The following is a 16,648-nucleotide window of genomic DNA, read 5'->3' on the forward strand; positions in this document are numbered from 1 at the left end:
ACTATTTGTTTATTCTCAAAAACACTTTCAGAATAAACAAACTTTGAGAAGTCTTGGAAGACTTTGTTTAGTCTTCAAAGGTAACTTCTATGCATTTCCTCCTTAACTGAATCCATCCAAATCCTTCTTCTGTTCCCCATTTCATTTGGTATCCATCCATTTGGTCTAGGTACCAGCACCACCTTAACTGAATTTAAACAACTCCTTCCAGAAAACTATATTTACACAACTTCTGTCTTACCTCTTAATATTTTACTATTTCTTCTGTTTTTTTTCTGTTTTTCCCAAAAAAGTTAATCTTTACATGTAGTTTACAAGAAGCAGAAATGCAGGTATGTGCTGTTTAGAGACTATGCCCTCCCCTCCAATGAATACTTCAAGTTGGGCATGTAGTTTTCATATAAGAACTGCTCACACTTATTTATAATTTTTAATAATTCTAAAGTGTTTTCATACTTTATCATGCTGCTCAACATTTTATTTTAACCTAAAAATATACTGTTCATCATTTATAATCCACGTAATCATTCTTTCATACATGTTGATTCTTAAAAGCAGTTCTAAAATTTACAAAACAAATTAAACTGCTAAACTGTTATTACTGTAGAAGTTAAAACACTTTTAATCTACCATGAATATACAAGGAAAATTATAAACATTTAAAGTTGTAGTGATTATTTTGTTTTCCTAGTTTATCCTTAACTGATGATATTAGTCACACTCTTGTGTTTCTCAAAGGTTTTATCAATATTAACTTCAGTTATATTCAATGTACACAGTTGTTGCTGCATTTTCTTTTCTACTAACTGAATAAATTATAAATTTTTATAACTCTAATTATGTCTTCTTCAGCTACTCAAAAACGGAAATGCTGAGTTCCTAGAGCAAATCAAGTACTTGATTGTTTTAAAATTATCATTAAAACTATTTTATAATTTATTTAATGAAATTTATTTTAGGTGCCGACTTCTCAGCCAACAAGATTATTTTCTTTTATGAATCCTTTGGCTGTTGAAATTTGGTTGTATGTGTTAGCGGCTTACGTACTTGTTTCCATAACAATGTTCATCGTTGCCAGATTTTCTCCATATGAATGGCAAAATCCACATCCATGCGATATTGAAAATGACCTGATAGAAAATCCATTTTCTCTCGCCAACAGCTTTTGGTTTACTATTGGAACTATTATGCAACAAGGGTCTGATTTGAATCCTAAGGTAATGACTATTTATGTGCTGTGTCCTGCTTTCTTATCAATAAAACATGTGCATTAATTATAACAAAATACTACTACTTATAAATTATTTTTATTTTCTGACATTAAAAAACAAAGTTTATTTATTTAGCAAAGATAGTTACAATTTATTACATCATTACAGAACAATTAATTATTAAACAGTCAAATGTCAGTAAGATGCGCTGTTATTAGTTATATTTTTCTGAACTGAAATTGTTTTCAGTGTTTAAAACCATATACAGCAGAAGATTTGCCTGTATGTTCCTGAGATTAGTATCTGGGGTTTTTTTTAAAGCGATTGCTACACTTTTTTTTCCATTTATACATTATATTTTATAAATAGTCGTATTTGTGTATGTTTATGTAAATATGATCACTTTCTTTGAAAGCAAGAATTGAAAACTTTAAAGATTACCCACAGATACAGTAAAATAAATAAAAACTGGTTTAATTAATTAAAAGTTTAATCAGCAAAAGAAAAAGTCAAGTGAATCAACTGCATCTGTATACTAACATAACTTGAATATTTTACTTGTATACTAGCAAGTCAGGGCTCCACCCCCTGGACCTCTGATGTGTTTGCATAATCCTCTTGGTTGTGAAAATAATACTGATAAATAACTTAAAGCCTGAAAATTTCTCTTTCTTCTAACACTTCCCTGGTTCTTGACATAGAAGTTCTGATGTGCTCCTGCTGTAGATGAACATATTTCTTTTGATTCCCCTTTCCTTTACCCTAGAATTTCCTATCTCTTGGGAAGGGACCAAGATAGAGAGCTGAAAATCAAATATACTTCAAAATGCATAGTCTATTATTTTTATGTGGAAAAATGAAATCAAAAATGGTGTTAGGTCGTCTTCCAAGAAGAAAATTCTCAAGTTCACCCCCAAGGAGGCCGGGGCTCAATCTATGGCTTAAAAGCTTAACTGGGAAAACACAAATGTATCCTCAAAGGTCGATTGATTCTCATGTGATCCTGTTGCAAACGAACAGAACCGCAATAAACTTTCACATTTATGTATATGAGTATATAATTTCTAGAACCATCTTAATGTAATAAGTGTAATTGCAATTCATTTGAACTACTTTAAATTTATAAACGCATTGAAAAATGTCTTTATTAGACATACACAAATCAAATACAACTATTTGAATGATACTAAATGGATTTCTCAAAAATTAGTATTATTTCTAATTTGTAACATCATGGTGGAAAGAAACTGCATTACAGTTCTAACAGTACATTTCATGTATCTGAATTGTATTAATTTTTTTTCTTTTATAATAGTATAACCTCATTTGCATATCAGAGAACTGGATGCTCAAGACTGAATTTGCTACATGATTGTATGTGGCTTTATAGAACCGCATAGTGTTAAGTCCAGGTTCAGTTATTGTTTGTTTGCCTTACTCATTCACATGGGGAGTTCACAAGTATTTGCATTCAGCTAATATAGTGATAATTCAACTAATTAATAAAAAAATAATTGATTCACTTTCATCAATGAGTGAAAATAAGTTCAATAGTTTATTATTGAAAATTCAAACATATAACTAATTATGTAGAAAAGCATTTTCCATACTACTAAAAAATTCCCTATAAGATAAATGTATTCTCTTTTAACTATAGAATACATATAACGTTTTAAATCTCTATTTAAAATATGATTTATTAATATGGTTGACTGTTATCCACTTATTACATAAGTCTTCTGATATCCAGTGGAGCTTTTTTGATTTAAGACTCACTGGCAACAAAAATATTACTATTATTAATAGTCATACCAACAATCAAAAATAGTATGCTATAATTATCAAAATTTTAGCTTTAAGTTTTGATATGCGTAGCTCATTTAATACAGAAGCATTTTGAGGTTTCAGATATTTGTTTAATACAGTTTATCTTATTATTTTCAGCAATTTAAGTAAAAGTTTATTATTTACAAGTGTTATCTGGTTGTACATAATCTACTTTTATTTTTAAACTTGTACATTTAAAATTGCTATAAATGTCATCATTTCATAGTAACAAAATTTCAGTTACCTAAATAATTACCATTATGTGATATATCATATATTAGTTACTGTGTACAGTTGAGGGAATTTCTGACTCGTACATATAATAAAGTTAAAGAAATAACCTCATGTGGAAAAAAGCAGATTTATTAATTATTATTTGGAAATTTTTTCTCTAATTTGAAGGATACTGCTCCTAAAAATGTGCTTTACATATTCAAAGCGTAGGTATTTTTTAATGCACTTTGCATAGTTTAGAAAGCACTGTGTTGTATAAATATTTATAAAACACCGTGCTTTCTAAAATATGGCAATTGCATAACTGTTTGGTAAAGTCCTTTAAGTCATTTCTCTATTATATTTCTGTTTTTAGTAAAAAAAGATACATGTTTTACCTATTGGTATGAATAATTATTGTAAACTAAAGTTAACTATCAGTTACTAAAATGCACTGAAAAAAAATAGGAATTTATTCATATTAAAAAAAAATAAAAAAAGTTTAAATCCTAATCCAGCTGAACATGTTGTTTGTACCTGCTGAAAATTCAACTGATCCTCTAGGTAAAAAACTGAATTTGATTAGGTATATTTCTTTAGTCACTGAAATAGTAAATTAAATATAAATTAGGTCATGAGAAAAGAGCTTATTACAATCCAGTTTTCATTTTTAACAAATTAAATAACAATGCAAAAGATCGTCTGATCTATTTATTTAAAATTATATTAAGATTCCCTTTAACAAAAGTAGTATTATTCTGTAAATAAGTGTTTAGCAGAAATGATTACATGAATTAATTATTTCATCCTTTTCATTACCTAGGCTCTTAATTACTAATTTTCTGTAACAGGCTTCATTACAAGTTCACTGAAATTCATAATTATTAGAAAAAGTAAAGTTTTTTTTAAGCACAGTAAATGGTAACTTATATATATAATAATAATATTATATTATAGTAATTTATATATATATTTAGTTATTTATTTATTAATAAATACTATTAAAATAAGCAAAAATTAATTTTTTATTTCTGAAAATAAATTTACCCTCTTTGTACTATTTCTCTGACATGATTGCTTTTCCTGATGCCTGGTTAAACTTCATATATCCAATATTTTGAAGGTGAATCACATCATCTATAATTTTAGTATATTTTGGCTTGTCTTGTTGAACTGGATCAGGTAAATCATCATCCAAATCTTCTTCAGAATCTTCTGATGAACCTTGGTATTCTGTTTTATCTAAATCTGGCTGTTTTGAATCAATCTCGTTACTCTACCTCTCTCTTCCAAGGCTTTTATTAGAGCAAGATATGTGTTTCTCATTACATCCCCTATTGATTTTGAGGTCAATAATTAAGAATTTTTTCCTCTTTTTCAAAAGCTGTCAGAACTTTGCTTGAAGTCACATATTCTTTGTCTTGGGTTCCTTTTGCTCAACTTTATTTTTTCTGTTGTGCTCATTTCATTTTATTGAATATCTGTAAAAAATAGAAATATAAAATTAATAACCGATCAAGTAAAATTGTGATTCACTTTGGAACTTAATTATTGTTATTCATTATGTTTTTAACGAGTATAATTTGAAATTTGTTCCATATGTTAACCTACGAATGGACAAACATTAATTTCAAAATGAAACTGCAAGTGCATTTAAGCAGGGAAAATATTCCATTCTGAAGTTATGTAACATTGATTTGACATCCCCAGATGCTGCCCTCAGTGACAGATGTCCACTCTTACCGGTTTAGTGTAGTAGTTAAAGTATTAGGTTACAGAAAAACTAGTGTTGTAATCAATTCCTGGCAAAGATTAAATTTCTTTTCACCTCACATTTTATCATCGCATATCTTGTTAAATTCATGTGTAACATATCCCCAAGTACAACAAGCTAAAATAAAAAATGACATACTTACTGTTATCTTTATTTTGATTTTATTTGGCACTTGATAATCTATAATCCAGAAATAAGTAAATTGTTGAGCGGCATCGGTTCTTATTATGTTTCTCCAAAAACAGTATATTGTTTTCACAAATATCATGTATGGCAATAATCATCCTTGCAGACTACTTCAAGCTATACCTGTTTAGGCAATACAGCAAGAAAAAATGTTTCAGAAGTGTTTTTAAAGTAGGAAATAGTTCTGAAAGACGACAAGATTCTTATCAATGCTTTGTTTCCTATATTTCTGGAGCAAAGAAATTGTTAATCTAGAGTGGGAAATCAACATAGCTTGATAGGATTTATGAAATGTATCGATGTACCATAGTGAAATTTTATTTTGGCCCTGGAACCAGTAATTATGTTAAAAATATGGTATGGTGTATGGATAAATTTGTTAAGATTGATGAAATCATGCATGCAAAATGCAAAGATAAAACTTTGGACATTTTTTACACAAGTGAGTTTTCAGAAAAATCTGTCAGAGACTAAGTAAGCATTCATTTGAAAAGGACTTGACTGAAACATTAAGAGGGTAATTTAAATGATTAATCGAACCATGTTCCTTCCATAAAATGAATTCAAAATGCCTGGGTGCTTGCAAACTGTAGGTCGCCAGTTATGATAAAAAAATGGCCGGATCCAACTGATGGTACCCACAGTCAGCATAAAAAGCAAATATGGCGACCACACATAAAGAAATAAAAATTAAGGTACGCTTATATAGCACCTCAATAGTCTGGTTCAGGTAGAGCGGCAAGTGAAAACCAAGAATGCTTATCTGTTTGACACATTTGCCAAATTGCCACCACAATAAATAAGTAGACATATTTATTTAACAATATTAAAAATAATGAAAAAATTCATATTACGAGTTTAAGATTTTTCAATGGGATTGTTCAATCTATAAGAACCCACAGCATTATATTTATTTTGAAAGCTAATCTGTAACAATCTCTGGATGATCACCTTTCTCCACTAAAAATAATGAAAAGTTGACAAAATATTATTTAAGCATATGCTAATTTAGTTTTTACACGACTGCTCAAAATGGATTGTAATGTATTTAGGGTGTGTGAGTGTATATATTTATCAGGCTGAACTGATTTAGATGTATGACAGCGCATTAGAATTCTTATGTTACTGGAAGTGTCATAGGCTATATAAGTAAATAAATATATATATATATATATATATATATAAATTTAGGGGCTCTGGAATTCTGCATAACACTTTCGTTTAATGATCTGCTCTGGCCGGGCCATTTTTTTTTTGCAGTCGAGTTTTTTAACTTTTAACAGATATAAAACTTGTGTTATCTCTTAAAGGTGGATAATTTCGATAACGTCTTCTGTGAGTATATTTCCACACATTTAAGCAGTACCGGTAAGTCGGCTAAACATTTTTTTTATTCATTTCTTCTTTTTATTTTAAACTATTTAAAACGTTGTTTTATAATGTAATAATTTTTGTTATGTCTTCAATTCCCGAATTCCACACGTTTTCTCTAATCGTTCTCATACTAACACTTAGACACTATTCTTGTTGCCAACACACACTCTCTTAGGTCTGCCTAGGTTTGGTTTCCCCCTCTTTTCACTTACGCCATTTTTTCGGCAGAGTAGATCAGACTTTCACCATGTGCGATCGACTGTGACCTTTCTCTCTCATACTTCATGTTTTTAAATACGTTTGTCGTCTTCGTACTCTCATAAACGTTGTGGTATTTCTCCGTCGAAATATTCTGTAGTTCAACTCGTCAGTGTTTCGTGACTTCACCGATCTCTATGTTTTGTTTTGCCTCGTTTCTTTGTTAAGTTCAAATTCTGTATATTACGTCTCTCCGGAAAGTGTTTCAATCGCTACAAACTGCCGACTCTTCTCCAGCTGCTGATTTCTTTTTTCATCGATGCAGATTCTCTCCAAATTCGTTGCTACATATCTGAGGTGCTACGTAATTCAACTTCTAATCACAAATTGTTACCTCTGTTATTTTTTATTCGCCATCACAGACTACGCCAAGGAAAACTATGTATGTATATGTGCACTTTAATTTCACGAGTTCATTTTTTACCGATATTCGTGTGTTATTAAGGGATGTTCAAATCCTTCATTATTTATTATAGTAAACAGTTACGCTATTAGTAAAATTTGTGAAACATTCAGTAAATCGTACATTATGTTTTTCAAGTTGGGTTTAAAAACCCATTTATTCACTTAAGTGCACTCAGTACAGGCAGCCCAGGTGGCTTATATAAGGTTATGTTATTATGTCATGTGCAAACATATTTTATGTGCTTACTTATTACAATTTGTTTATATTTGTACTTGACTCTATCATTCAGTTTAATGTAATTCGTTAATCGCAGAGATTAATTATTATCTATTCATGAACTGAATTCATATTACTTCTCTTAGATTAATCTAAAGAAAATAACTCCTGATGTGAAGTTACGTTTTTGGACTTCTTTGTAATTTTATATTTTCAAGTAAGCTTGTTTACTAAAATAAACTCTATTTATATGTTCACTTTTTTCAATTTGATTATTGTAATTAACTCTTTTTTTATACTGAAATATAATCGTGGCCTTTTTTCTATACTAAACTAGAATTACATGCTTTAATTATTTAATGTTAAGTTTGATGATGTTCATAATTCAGAAAAGGCCAGTGCCAATAATAAGATGTACTGTAGTTTATTTTTCTAAGTTAATGACATTTGTTCATTGCTAATTTTTCAATATTACAGCATATGTCAGTAATGCAAATAGTTTTCCAGTCATACTATGTTTATTGATGTCATGTTTTTCTAAGTATATAATTGTAAATAGGGTGTTTTATGTTCTCTTGTTTTCAGGCTTTGTTAAATTGTTGATTTTCAAAATGTGTATTTGAAAAATGCATATTCATCTATTTTCTCATTTAATATCATTATTCATATGTTGATTCAGCTGACATTTCTTATATAGAATTAAGTTATGTTTATTTCATAATTTCTTTTAATTTTTTAAGGTTATGATTTAACATAAGTTCAGTTGTTTTCTTTCTAATTAAAGTCCAATTTCTTTTGGCAAATACGAGCTGTGTGTTCTTTTATTTTTGTTAACTTTACCCAACAATAAATGCAAATGAATTGAAGAAAAGTCTGTTAAAAAACCCAGTAAAATAAAGATTGATAAAAACCTTCCCATTGAAGCAAAGATCGATTTGAATAGTGTTAAAATTTTCAAATAATGTATTTGTTTTTTTTTTAAATTGCCGAGTCTGAATTTAAAAAGTCCAGTTAGTTTGACGTCTGGAAATTTGGGGCCTCACTGTTTATCTTTTCATTACATATATATCATCCGCGTTTCATTTGGCCTTGGTGGTGTTGATTTTATGTTCTGTAGTTAAACAAATTGCAACCTACACATTAAGAAAATAAAACCTGTATACATTTTTAATAACTAGTTATATTATATTATAACTATTTATATTATAACTAGTATTATATATACTAGTATTATAACTAGTTTAAAATTTATATAAAAATTAATTAAAACAACTTTTTTCTTTTTTTTGGTCTATTTCTGTCTTAATTCTTGATTTTTGTATCATTTTTAGCAATTAGACTTAGATTTTTAATTGTATTTGTTACCAAAAATATCTATTTTAAATTGAATCTTATGATGTATATAATGGTATTATTAAGTTGCAGGTAGAATAAAAAAAATGATTTAATATTAGTTCGTTTTCATATTTTTTTTAAGGTTTTTCATTATCCTTTTTTTTAAAGGAATCTGAGAACTTGTTGAATGATGACCTTTCATCACAACCTAATCTTAATATGAGAACCAATGAACAAATAAATGATTTATGCATGATGAAGATAGAAGAAGAGATGTGGTTTTATCCAGGTTATGTAAGTATTAATTACTGGATCATGTAATAAACATGATTTCTCTCTTGTTTATTTCATAAATATATGTATGTAATTTGTATATATGTATATTTTATTACTTTTACTGTTATAAAAAAAAATTGTTTTTATTTCTATTAGTTCTATTTAATTAATACTGACTTATGCTATGTGTAAATGATAAATTATCAGTGTGTGAGAGTAAATTTTTGTTTGAAAATTTGGTGATAACTAAATGTATGTATTATAATCTGTTGATACAATTCACATTTCAATAAGCTCCAGGTGATTTGTTTTTAATTGTTCCGGTTGTAAAATTTGAATATTTTACCAGGTAAGCAATTTAAAATGGACCTGACACAGAGAGAAACACACAACGCCAGCGGAAACAGTCTGGTTTGTGTGGGTTCCACCTAGTTGGTTACTGTTTGCTATGTTTCTGAAAATATTCAGAAGTTATTATACTAGGTTGTTTGTAAGGGTTTGGCATTTGTTTTTGGTTTCTATCTTTGGGTATTTTATTTCAAATTTTTGGGAGTGGGTGGGTTTATTTTCATTGAACTACTCTATTGGCACAGGGACTGTCTATTAGTCAGTTTTTATTTATTGTTATTGGTTTTTGTTATCTTTAATAATTTGTGGTCTGTTAATTTTGAATTTGTTGAAATTTCATACATTTGTTTAATTTGAACAGCTGTCATATTGGCAACTGTTTGTGTTGATAGTTTTTATTTGTATTGTGTGTTTATTATTGTGCACCCACTTTGTTTAGCAAAAGATAATGACTGTTTGTATGTCTATTAGACTTTAATCTGAGATTTTACGTGAAAATTTTCTTACCTGAATTTTCATGTAGTCAATCCAACACGGGTTAAGTGGTGTGAATTTCTTGTACTTGTGGATTTACCCATTTAGTTCACTGTATAGTGGATTGTTGATCGAGGGTATGTCTGACACAGTTGACATTAAGAAACAGGGTAAGCCCAAGTGGGTTAAACCTGGTGAGGTGTTGCAGCTTGCTGGCTCTTCCTCCTCTTCTGGGGAGGATAAGTCGCAAGTTGAGCCATCGACCTGGGCTGGAAAGGTTAAGGTTTTGGTTCAAGAATCAGGGAAAACCGTTAGAAAGGCAGGTACCTTTGCTCCCTTTCAGACTTCATGAACGAAACTGCCCAATGATGCCATCTTTTCTCATCATAACAGATACTGACTTTCGGTATGTCTCATTAATTTTTTATTCCTGTGTGGTGTTTTCACTATACCAAATTTGACAATTGTGTCTTTAACTATCCCAAATGTATGAAAAGTTGCCTCATCTCTAAATAAAATATCATTATAATTAGGATTGTTTTCAATATGATGATTGCCTCTGCTACAAGCTGATATTGGCAACGAACGTTTGGTTTAATGTGATGTATTTGTAACTTGTACACTTGCAAATGGAGGAATTTGCAGTCCATAACTAGACCACCTAATAGACTTACCTAGACTGGCAGTGAACTCATTGCTTACTTGATTCACAGTCTCTTGGAATTAAAAAAACCTTTTGATTTCCAGTTTGTGAAACCAAGCTTCCAGTCTCTCTTGAAGTCATATGTTTGGAATATGATGTCTTGGATGTAGGAGAATTGATATTTAATTCAGTTTGTACAAGCCGTTGAACATGCATAACTAATTGAAACTACTAACCAAAGCATGTATCTTGACAGTTGCATTGGAGTTGGCTTGTCTGCATTTGTGTATTCTGCTGAATCTGAGAGTATACTGAACAAATCTTGGGGATATATCCTGTCGTTTGAGCTTATGTTGTAAGAGATTTCAAGAACTGGTTTCCTGAATAGGGCCATTAGTTTTAGATACCTTCACCCCAGACATCGTGTATATAAAATGTGTGGGTTTGTAGATGTAATCAATATGAATGTAGAAGTAATAAATATATTGACCTGTTATAAATTTGCTAAATAATTAGTTTTGTTGGTTTTCTTAAAACATGCATTTCATAATAAAGCTTCACTCAAGATTATAAACATACTATAAAATAAGTAAAGTTCCTTATTATACTGAAGTTAACTCTGATTAATTAATATTCAATACCATGTTGATTATGAATATATGTTTAAATTATTCAATTTTTTATACATATTTTGTGGTTTTTTGAAAGATAACACTTATTAATGTTATTGTAATTAAAATAATTTTTTATTAATTTATAATTATAATAAAAAATAACTTAATTTACAGGTTGCTATGGACAAAGGAACCATCAAGGGAAGTACCAAGAATTTTATTACTTATAAGAGCATAAATAATTCGTTAAATGATGGAATTATAAATGAAAACTCCATTGAATGTAATTGTGCATACGGTGATGTAACGATAGAAAATTTAACAGAGAATATAAGTAGTGAAAACAAGTTGTTCGAGCAAAAAGGAAAAGAATTGGTTTGTGAATATTGCAATGAAAGATTCAGATGTAACTGTTATTTAAAGAGACACATTAACATTCATACTAAACAAAAAAAAAATAGTAACTTTTGTCAAAAGTCATTTAATTTTGAAAATGTTTTAAAGAGACATCTTAATAATATTAATACAACAGAGGAAAATTATGTTTGTAACTTCTGTCAAAAGTCATTTAATAGTAAATCCCGTTTAGTGAGACATCTTAATATTCATAAAAAAGAGAAAAATTATATTTGTAAGTTTTGTCAAAAGTCATTTAATCGCAAAAGCTCTTTAAACAGACATATTAATATTCATTCAAAAGAGAAAAAATATATTTATAACTTTTGTCAGAAGTCTTTTCATCATAGTTTTACTTTAAAATTACATTTAAATATTCATACTAAGGAGAAAAATTATATTTGTACCTTTTGTCAAAAGTCATTTAATAATAAAAGCGCTTTAAACAAACATATTAATATTCATACAAAAGAGAAAAATTATATTTGTAACTTTTGTCAGAAGTCTTTTAATACTAAATACAATTTAGTGAGACATCTTAATATTCATACAAAAGAGAAAAATTAATTTATAACTTCTGTCAGAAGATGTTTAATCATTTTTCTAATTTAAAGCTGCGTATTAATTTATATCCCAAAAGGAAAAGTATGTATGTAAATTTTCCCAAAAGTCTTTTAATTGCAGTTGTGATTTTAAAACACATATTAATTTCCACTTAAAGAAAAAAATTAATATTTGTAACATTTATCAAAAATCTTTTGATCAGATTTATATTTTGGAAAGACATCTTAACAATATCCTTATTAGAGAATCATTATGACCTTTTAAGAAAATTGATTAAGGAAAAAAGTAATAGCATTCTTTAATATGTGTATAATTTAAAACTAGTATGACAAAATTTTTCTAATGTTTATAATTTAACGTTACATTTTTCTCATTTTTGTATATTACAACTTAAGGCGGGGAATTTCTATCTTGTTTGCCTCAAACGCAGATTTGTATATTACTGTAGCTTATAGTATATGATGAGTATGTTTATGAACATTTTAAGCCCTGAACCATGGCAGTCAGAAAATTTGGCGTAAAAAAGTTGTGTAAAGTTCTCAAGTGAGACTTTTGTCCAAATCACAAGTTTAAATGTGTTTTTCTTGAACATTTTTTTTTCAAGTTTATATTTAATTTTATATTAAATTTAATATTAACTTAATTTTTTTATATTAATTTAATATTATATTTAATTTTATATTAACTTCACATCATGTGTCTTATATTTGAGTAATGTTTTCAAATATTAAAACCAAACAAGCTTGAACAAACAATAATATTCAGATATAAATATTATTAAGAATATTTTTTTTTTGGATATGAAAAGCTTTTGTTCATTAAGACTAAAAAGTAAAAGATAAAAAAAAAAATTACAATAATATATTTGATTACATATAAAAAATTATTTTTTAAAAAAGCTTTTATTTAACTAATATTAATATTAACATTAATAAAAAAAGGCAAACAAATTAGACAACCCTCTAAAAAGTAAAAAATAAGAATTAAATCAAATTGAGAATTTTAAACAAAAAAATATAATATATTAACAAATATAAAAATGCACTGAAAAGTAAAAAATGAGTTATATAAATGTCTAATAAATAACCAATAAATAAATGTAATAATTATTAAATTTTAAAATGAAAAGTAATGAAAATATTTAGTTAAAATAAAAGCGTGCATAAACACTAAATAAAAATATCGTGCATAAAAATATCCCTACTGCTATGACCCATAATTGCTTGAGTCTACCAGGCAGACTAAATTGGTCCTGCCTTGTAACAGTTTTACTAGAATATCACTTTAAACTCTTAAAACATTTTATCATTTAACATTTTAACATTTGTATATTTCATCAACGTAATACGTAACGAAGTAATATAATCTCATATTACTTCATTACACTCTAAGCATTTTATTGTTTATATATCAAAATGTTCTTTATAATTTTAACCTGTATTGCTTATGTAAATAAATTATTGGCAATAATGCTTGAATTAAAATTAATTTTAATAAAATTTTATGAAATTTAATTTAAAAATAAATTTGTCATAAAAATGTGTATATAATGTACATATATAAGTTTAAAATATATATCTACTTACTACTGTGTTGATAAAAATATAATCAACTTGCTCTGTTGATCACCTTACTGGTGTATGAGGTGTGTTCATAAAGTACGAGAATTTTTGTTTTTTGGAAAGAATTTTATTTATTTGTCTACAATAATGTTATCCCCTTCAAAATAATCCCCATTAGATATATACTTATTCCAGTGCTTTTTTCAATCCCCGAAACACTTCTGGAACCTGGAACTCAATCTTTGGAATAGTGTTTAGCTCTTTCAGCTATTTACTTTCAATCTCATCTATGCTTGTAAAACGATGGCCCTTTAAGGTTCTCTTTATCTTTGGAAATAGAAAAAAAGTCATACGGGGCCATGTCTGGCAAATATGGTGGCTGGGGTATCATTACAGTGTTGTTTTTGCTAAAAATTGATGAACAAACCATGAATTGTGAGCAGGCGCATTATTGTGGTGCAAAAGCCATGAATTGTTTCGCCACATCTGGGTGTTTTTTTCAGATTGCTTCATGCAAACGGCATTATGTAATACTCGTTGATTGTTTGAACTTGTGACAAGAACTCATCATGCACTATGCCGTTAAAATCGAAGAACACTGTGAGCATAACATTCACATTCGACCGTACTTGTCGAGCTTTTTTCGGTCTTGATCCAGAAAGCCTCCATTGGAATGATTGAGCCTTAGTTTTGACATGATATCTGTAAACCCATGTTTCATTACCTGTTGTGACACGTTTCAGTAGTTCTTCATTGTTGTTGACTTCATTTAGCAACTCCTGAGCAACTTCTATTCGCCATTGTTTTGGTTCAAAATTCAACAATTTTGGAACAAATTTCGCTGTCACGTTTCATACCCAAAACATCTGAAAAAATTTCATGGCATGAGCCAGTTGATATCCCAACATCATCAGCTACTTCTCTGATTGTGATTCGGTGATGATTCATAATCATTTCTTTTACTTTTTCCATGTTTTCATCGGTTGTTGATGTTCTGGGGCACCCAGGGCATTTGTCTTCTTCAAACGCTCTTCTTCAAAGAGCATTTTAAGTTGAAGGAAGGTCTCACGATCTTCTTGGAAATGCTTATACTACTCATAAACCCTTGCTTTACTCACAGCAGACTCACCAAAAGTAATATTTAATATTTTTAAAACATTGCTACATTTTAATCCATGCTAATAGCAAAATTTAATACAAATTCTCTGATCAATTATCTATAAAAATAAAAAATCTTTGATTGTACCAAAACATGTGTTATCCTTTTGACAGCTTACAACAGACTAAACATCCAGTATGGCTAAAAATTTACAGATACTTTTCAGACGTGTTTACTAATACAACAGTGAAAAAATGCAGAGAATCTGACTAATACATCCAGTGAAATTTCAAAATTCTCATTACTTTTTGAACACACTTTGTAAATTCCGGAAATTTATATCAGTTCTGTATAAATTATTATTAGTAATAATGAAGTGTAATTAATTGTTCAGAACATTCTAATTCAACTTATATAAATTCTAATAACACATTCTTATTCCAATTTGCATTCATTATTACAATGAATTCACATTCATTTTCTTTCAGAGTTATTCCAATCAACTTAACTTAAAATTGGAAATGAATCGCTGTGGTTGTCTTTAGTCCTTCAACTTTTCTATATTTTTTCCAATTTTGTACACTTTCATGAACTTTTTGTTGAGCTTAGTACAGTAATTGAAAAGATTTTATTGCTGCAGTGCAATTTTTTTTTATTTTAGTCTGTTCAAGTCTTTCTCAGGATAGAAATAGAGGAAGTTGCAATTAAAATTTTGTCTATTTCATGTTTTTTGTGTTACTATCTCTTATTATTGTAATGAACATAGAAAAACTGATATCACTCTTATAAAGCAGTTTTTTTTTTTACTGCTAATAATAAATTGGTTATGGATAAAACTAAACTATTAACTCCTATTCACTTCTTTACATGTTTCTTTAGTCTGGCCTATATGACATAGTCGCCTTCTACTGGGATGCTTGATCCCTTCAGATATCTACTGTAGAACAATTCTAACCCACTTGTGTTCCAAGTTATGTAACCCACCTAACTATTGACTTGCTAAAATAGCTTCATAAAAAATATGTTTGTATACATTTTCCTGCTGTTTATTTTTTATTGTATGATAAATGTGGTTTATAGAAAATGTTAGTAGGATAAAAAGGGAAAGGTTTTGATAAGTGAATTTTAAGTGTTTTAGAATTTAGAATTATATTTTTATGTACTTGTGTATGATTATTTTTTAAATCGTATGTTTTAGTTATTGAAGCTTTGGTCATCACTGAAAGGGATCCTGTTAAAGCTAAAAAGAAATTATTGGAAATACTTTACAGTTTTAAAAAAATTAATGAAATCATAGATTGTGCTGCTGAAACATCTGATTTAAATTTAAAGGAATTAGCTTGCAAAATGTTTGGTGAACTGAGCATTGAAGAACCTAATATTATACGTAATGTTGAGAGTGATATTACGCCTTGGTGTGATGAACTTCTTAAAGGAAATCCTGCATCTTATTCTGGTTTATTAGCTAAAGCTGCACAATTAATAAGAAATTCTTTGTATTCTGATGCCAGAGATCTATTAGAAACAGGTGATTGTATTTTTTTGTTATCTAGCTGTATTTTTTAACTTACATTAATATTGCTTATTTTTTCATTATTATTTATTTATATTTACACAATATAAATGTGTTGTGTTTCATTTTAAAAAAAAATTTGTTAAATCTTGAGGGGCCAAACAGAATTATAATTTTTAGATTCTTTTCCCACTATGTGAGAGTGTCAGATTTTAAAAGACTCTCTTCCCTGGTTCTTTTTTTTATTTTATAAGGGATCTTTCTTATAATTGAGTCTGATTCTCTGACATGGAAAATGTAGAGAGGAAAATTTTCTTCAAGTATCTTCTGACTAGAACCAAAATGGCTTCATATGGTGA

General features: G+C 28.5%; 1 protein-coding gene across 1 annotated transcript; it reads left to right on the forward strand.

Annotated features, from left to right (window-relative positions):
* Nucleotides 1–326: 326 nt before the first annotated feature.
* Nucleotides 327–16,216, forward strand: LOC142327887 (uncharacterized). Its single transcript, XM_075371246.1, has 5 exons — nucleotides 327–332; nucleotides 960–1,217; nucleotides 8,969–9,094; nucleotides 11,330–11,530; nucleotides 15,975–16,216. The coding sequence occupies exons 1-5, from the start codon at nucleotides 327–329 to the stop codon at nucleotides 16,071–16,073; spliced, it is 690 nt and encodes a 229-aa protein (XP_075227361.1). The 3' UTR covers nucleotides 16,074–16,216.
* Nucleotides 16,217–16,648: the final 432 nt, after the last annotated feature.

Source organism: Lycorma delicatula, chromosome 7, assembly GCF_047948215.1.
Source record: "Lycorma delicatula isolate Av1 chromosome 7, ASM4794821v1, whole genome shotgun sequence".
Classification (NCBI taxonomy): Eukaryota; Metazoa; Arthropoda; class Insecta; order Hemiptera; family Fulgoridae; genus Lycorma; species Lycorma delicatula.

What these genes read in the sequence shown, in the direction of transcription:
- LOC142327887 (XM_075371246.1), top strand. An exon ending in GGTCTGATTTGAATCCTAAG is followed by an intron (nt 1,218 to 8,968) that starts GTAATGACTATT and finishes TTTTTTTTAAAG; the next exon opens with GAATCTGAGAACTTGTTGAA. An exon ending in TGTGGTTTTATCCAGGTTAT is followed by an intron (nt 9,095 to 11,329) that starts GTAAGTATTAAT and finishes CTTAATTTACAG; the next exon opens with GTTGCTATGGACAAAGGAAC.